Genomic DNA, 6,021 nt, shown 5'->3' with positions numbered 1-6,021 from the left:
TTATTATTATTATTATTATTATTATTATTATTATTATTATTATCAATAATATTAATAACAGTAATAATAATATTAATAGTATTATTAATATCATTATTATTACAGTTTGTATTATTATAAACATACATTTACCTAAAGGTTTTTAAAAGTGCATCCCTTTTAAACACATCATATGTATAAATAACTTATATTATATGATATTTATATGTATGTTATGAATAATATTGCAAAATGTAGTTGGAAATAGAAGTATAATATTTTTTAGTTGTATTTTTATCCAAGATATTCTACCAAATCTATTTTTTTAATAGAAACATTTATTTGAACAAATGTGTCTTTTGATCTTTTCTTAGATTTAAAGCATTTAAACATCGCTTCCTTTCATTTTTAAGCGAGTCACTTGATTAATTACACTGTAAGAGTTCATCTGCTGCCTCACCTCGGGCTTTTATTGTGAAACGCATACGCGGAAGTGTCCGTGTTGACCCGGGGCGTCTTGACTCGGGTGGAACTGTCGGACGGACGCGCTGAAAGGTTCCCAGTCGACGGAGACTCCCTGCGACACTCCGGCCGCTCCAACATATTTGTGCTCGTGCTGTTTTCTTGGCGCCGTTTACCGTCAACATGTCGCACACCGTCATCACGACCACGACCACGACCACCAGGACGTCCGGGGACAGCGTCCTCAACATGGGCTACACCCGGACCATCCCGGGAATGCTGAAGATGGGACAGATGGTGAGTCCAGCTGAAAACATCACATCTGACACGGAGTTTACCGTTTACACCGGCACCCCGGGACCCGTTAGCTAACGTTAGCTTCAGTGATAACGTGAGGTCACCTGAGGACAGACAGGTTCACAGTTTACATCAAAGACTCAATAACATTAATGTATCTTTATATTATTGTCTCATGTACATAATCAATAACATACTTTACATTATGTCTCATGTACATAATCAATAACATACTTTACATTATGTCTCATGTACATAATCAATAACATACTTTATATTAATGTGTCATAAATAATCAATAACATACTTTATATTATTGTCTCATGTACATAATCAATAACATACTTTATATTAATGTGTCATAAATAATCAATAACATACTTTATATTATTGTCTCATGTACATAATCAATAACATACTTTATATTATGTCTCATGTACATAATCAATAACATACTTTATATTAATGTCTCATGTACATAATCAATAACATACTTTATATTAATGTGTCATAAATAATCAATAACATACTTTATATTATTGTCTCATGTACATAATCAATAACATACTTTATATTAATGTGTCATAAATAATCAATAACATACTTTATATTATTGTCTCATGTACATAATCAATAACATACTTTATATTATGTCTCATTTACATAATCAATAACATACTTTATATTAATGTCTCATGTATATAATCAATAATAAACGTTATATTAATGAGCTGTAACAACACAGTGACATCACATCTGTGGGATGTTGATGATTACAGATGTTTATTGATGATCCACTGACAATAAAGAAGTTTATTTTGTGATTTTCAACATCGTTAAATTTCAGAATAATAAGATAAATTCTGTGATCAACATTTATAGAAATGAAACATTGTAACTGTCAGAATGTGTTTGGTTCTGACAGAGATGTTGATGAAGCAGCCGGAGCTCTCAGCTGGACAACAGAACAGTTTGTTGTGAGTTACAGTGAACAGATGAATGTCAGATTGTTTGTTATGAACTGAAAGAAGGTGTGTAGCGCTGACAGTGTGACTCACAGCAGGACAAACATTCAGAATAATCAAAAGGAAAAGTTCACCATAAAAATACCTCAGTCCTTATCAGCTCACCACCAGCTCTCCAGATCAAGCTAACTGAGGCTAACTGAGGCTAACTGAAGCTAACTGAGGCTAACTGAGGCTAACTGAGGCTAACTGAGGCTAACTGAGGCTAACTGAAGTTAACTGAGGCTAACTGAAGCTAACTGAGGCTAACTGAAGCTAACTGAGGCTAACTGAAGCTAACTGAGGCTAACGGAAGCTAACGGAGGCTAACTGAAGCTAACGGAGGCTAACTGAAGTTAACTGAAGCTAACGGAGGCTAACTGAGGCTAACTGAGGCTAACTGAAGCTAACTGAAGCGTTAACATTTAACAGATCACAAGCTGATCTGAGACCAGCTGCGTCTTCTTTCACACTTAATGAGATTTAATCTAAAATCATCAGCTTGTGTTTAGAAAATCTTTAACATTTCTTCACAGCTGAGTGTGAAATAGTTTAAATCATTTTACAGCTTTTGTTTTTATTGTTTCTGCTGATTGTTGCTGCTGTAATGTTAATGTCCCTGTTGTGGGACTAATACATTATTATATTATTTTATCTGTTCTAGTTCCAGAACTCTGGTTTCTTTTGTCAGTTTAAGAAACATCAGCAGTATTATTTCTTTGTATCAGAACCAGAACTTCAGCAGCGTTTCAACCTGTTTCCTTCCCTCATCAGCTCTCAGAGCTTCAGTCTGAACCGGACCTCTTCACCTCAGCTGTCCATCAGAAGTGGTTCTGACCGAAACTGTTCCTTTAAAGGTGTGTGGTTCTGTCCTCCCAGGTCGCCCTGCTCGTCGCCTTCCTGTGCGTCCACTGTGCTCGCGGTTGGCCGAGCTGGGCGGCGTTCCAGTACTTTGAGGTGGTGGTTCTGTGGTTCCTCATCGCTCTCACCATCTTCTTCCTCATGCACCTGTTCCGGCTGCAGGGGAAGATGCCCTGCATCAACTGGCCGCTGACGGTGAGGAACAACAAGCATTTCCACATCAGTGTGATTCAAACCTGCAGGTTGTCGACGTGTTCTTCTCTTTACGGTGTCGCTTCTGCTTTTCTGCTGAGCTGTAGGACGGATCTGACTGTTCGATCTGCAGAGTTACACAACAGGAACATACGTGATGTTTCACCACCAACGTACACGTGTAGAGTTAGATTAGAGAGGAAGGAAGCTTCTGCAGCTTCATGTCAGGAACGAGCTGTGAAGATGCACTTCCTTCTTCTTCTTCTTCATCTTTTTTAAGACACTTAGATCCCCACGTCTCCTCCGCCTGTCGCTCAGCTGTGACCTGAGTCCAGTTTTAAACTGAAGCCTGACAGATGCTGTTTAAATATAATAATATTTTACACAACTCTTCACATAAATGATCATTTTGGACTCGACTGATCAGTCGCTCTCTGTCACATCCCCACCGTTATTTATCTGTTATTAGTGAAGATCAGAGAAGCTACTCATGAAAAGGATCTAATTTTAAAACATAAATCATTTTCATTACACTTAGTTTCTCTCGCCGCCCCGCCCTCAGTCTGAGAACTGATGCTCTGATTTCAACTTGTCATATTTCCCCCAAATGTGTCTGGAGGGAGTGGAGGAGCAGCAGCACTCTGCTGCCTCCGTCACACCGTCCGTTCAATCGCAGCAGCACCTGCCAACACCTGCTTTTTGTTTTCTGTGAATGTAAAAGATCAGGATTTGCTCGAGGGCACCTCAGCAGCAGTCGCAGCTCTTTATCACCTCCGGCTTTAAAACTAGATCTTTAAACATTTGTCTGTTGAGGTTTATGATCTGCTGTTTCTACAGAGCAGTTTTTATTTTTGTGATAATGAACGGGACACAAGTTAACAGGTGAACTCGTCGCCTGGCGTTGAGTATTTTCAGCAGTTTACCTGCGTTTTAAAAAGCTGCACATGTGCAGTGGTTCTGCTGTGAAATGGTTTGAGTCCGACCCAAAACAACAGGAAGCAGCTGCTGTTAGCGTTCGTCATGGCCGACTGCAGAGAGATCTTCATCAGGTCGACTCACAGCTGTTTGTTTATTAATGTCAGGTGGAATTTACCTTTGAATAGTGAAAATAGTTAACTATTTAGATTAATAAATACATGTATGGATTATTCATAGAGACATCTTTTGACTTAATTTGAGTCAATCAAAGCATTTCTGAGTCTCATCATCACAGTCACTGTGGTGACACAATGATACAAATGAAAGATGTAGTTTGATGTTGTGAAGCAGCGAGGGATCATGGGAGTTGTTGTTTTCATTACTAAACAACGTCCACTGTTGATGATGTCACTCAGACGAGGTTATGTTTTCTTCACGTCTGGTGTTGGCTGGTGATCTGGTGAACAACATGGAGAACAAACATCTTCTAGTTTTACACATTTCAGTGCAGAAATGTCACATATCACACCTGTCACACAGTAAGGAGGCGATTTACAGCTCAGCAGACCTGAAGACGACTGAAGAAGAATTAAAACTGATGTTTGAGTTTCTGTTGGAGCTGCAGGTTAATCTGACAGAGACACGTGTTCAGCGCAGTCGTCCTCCAGAATCTGAGACGCTTTCAGACAAACTCAGTCCAGACCGGATCAGTCAAGACCGGATCAGTCCGGTCTTGTGGTGCTGTGGTTCATTATCTCCTCGGGTCTCATCAGGCCGTCTCGTCCGTCACTCAGTTCAGTCTGTTCTGCTGTTTCAGGAATTCTTTCATTACTCCGTCGGGACCGTCCTCATCTTCATCGCCTCCATCGTCGCTGCTGCGAAGACTGCAGGAGTTTCAGCGCTGGTGGCCGGATCGGTATGTAAACACAGAGCCGCCGGGGCACCTGGGTAAATCTACACAGTGTGATTCTGTTAGTAACGTAGACTGAGGACAGGGATTCTGCCTCTGAGGCACCGGAACAGAAACCAGTAAGTGGAACTTGAGTCCAGACGGTGACGACTGAACACAAAGAAACTAACTGCAGCGTATGTTGACACAAAGTCGTCAGTCTGAATTCAGTTGAAATAAACGTTGCTCGTCCTGATTCTGTGACTACAGACGGGTCGATATCTGTGGCTGGTGAACGCAGATCCATTAAACCAGAACCACTGAAGCTTTAATCTCCTCCTCTCACCACGTCCTGCTTCTGTGATTACACAGGAAGTCACTGATTCCTCACTGATAACATTGTTGGTGTGACGAGTCGGTCTCTATAAATACTGAGAGCTCGTCTGCATCAGAACATCTGTGATTCTGTTTCATGGTTTCAGTCAGATTTAATGATTATTCAGAACCACGACTCTGTTTGACTTCTGATTCTAATTTCACGAGTGATGTTATTTATGTCCTGACAACATTTCATTTACTTCTTTAAAAAACATACGAGGATTTTACAGCTGTTAGTTAAATCTGTCCAGAGTGAGACGTCTCCACAAGTGTATCTATAAAGGATCTTTGGTTTATTATCAGTTCAGTTTTTACCACAACTGAGAAAATATCTTATAATCAAAGACATCAGGACAGCAGAGCTTCATATCCACAGCTGCACATCTGATCAGTCACAAGTTATTATTAGTAAGATCTGTTGGTTGAGTTGAGACAAAGTTTCTTATTGAATATTACAAATCTGCCTCGTTGAAAATGTCGATATTTATCATCTAATTACTGAAAGTGCAACAGATTGATCACAGATGGTTTTCAACTGAGGGGAATAAGAAGAAACGTTCAGTTATCGAGACGTTTGTAACTCAGTGACTGTGAGGACAGACTGTGATGGTGGAGGAGTCGGACACATTCACACTTTAGTTTGATCACATTATTGATCTGACATCAAAATCTCCTGATGAGGTGAAGAGTTAAATCCAGGATGTTTGTGTGTGTCAGCTGATGTGTGTTTGTGTGTCTGTGTGTGTGTGTGTGTCTGCAGGTGTTCGGCTTCATCGCCACGTTCCTGATGGCCGTTAGTTTGTGGACATCTTACAGCGTCACCTGTGGCTCTCATCAGACAGGTACGTCTACCACGTGATCATGTTCATGTGATTTTCTTCTTCCTCAATTTGTTCACTCAGTTATTATTATCTGTGCAAACTGAGACGACGCCTGTAAACAGGTGGATAGAAACACTGACTGATGGAAACGGACCAATCAGAGCCACCGAGTGAGGAATGTGTTCCAGCGAGGAATGCTATCGATGCTAACGCGCTAATC

General features: G+C 40.2%; 1 protein-coding gene across 2 annotated transcripts; it reads left to right on the top strand.

The window, feature by feature from the left end:
• The first annotated feature begins 492 nt into the window (after positions 1-492).
• On the top strand, positions 493-6,015 carry cmtm7 (CKLF-like MARVEL transmembrane domain containing 7). Of its 2 annotated transcripts, XM_030392874.1 has the most exons (5): positions 493-738; positions 2,622-2,798; positions 4,531-4,629; positions 5,741-5,822; positions 5,924-6,015. In XM_030392874.1, the coding sequence occupies exons 1-5, from the start codon at positions 625-627 to the stop codon at positions 5,929-5,931; spliced, it is 480 nt and encodes a 159-aa protein (XP_030248734.1). In that variant the 5' UTR covers positions 493-624; the 3' UTR covers positions 5,932-6,015. The 2 variants fall into 2 exon arrangements, with proteins under 2 accessions (XP_030248734.1, XP_030248733.1); XM_030392873.1 differs by having other exon boundaries at positions 5,741-6,015.
• The last annotated feature ends 6 nt before the right edge of the window (positions 6,016-6,021 follow it).

This window comes from Sparus aurata, chromosome 17 (genome assembly GCF_900880675.1).
Source record: "Sparus aurata chromosome 17, fSpaAur1.1, whole genome shotgun sequence".
Lineage (NCBI taxonomy): Eukaryota > Metazoa > Chordata > Actinopteri > Spariformes > Sparidae > Sparus > Sparus aurata.
The sequence above is the reverse complement of the archived record's forward strand: the minus strand, read 5'-3'. Positions and strand labels throughout refer to the sequence as shown.

Bases quoted from the DNA above. Each gene is read 5' to 3' on its own strand.
- cmtm7 (XM_030392873.1), top strand. From the start codon at position 625: ATGTCGCACACCGTCATCACGACCACGACCACGACCACCAGGACGTCC. The intron at 2,799-4,530 runs GTGAGGAACAAC...CTGCTGTTTCAG, and splicing joins GCATCAACTGGCCGCTGACG to GAATTCTTTCATTACTCCGT. The intron at 4,630-5,740 runs GTATGTAAACAC...GTGTGTCTGCAG, and splicing joins CAGCGCTGGTGGCCGGATCG to GTGTTCGGCTTCATCGCCAC.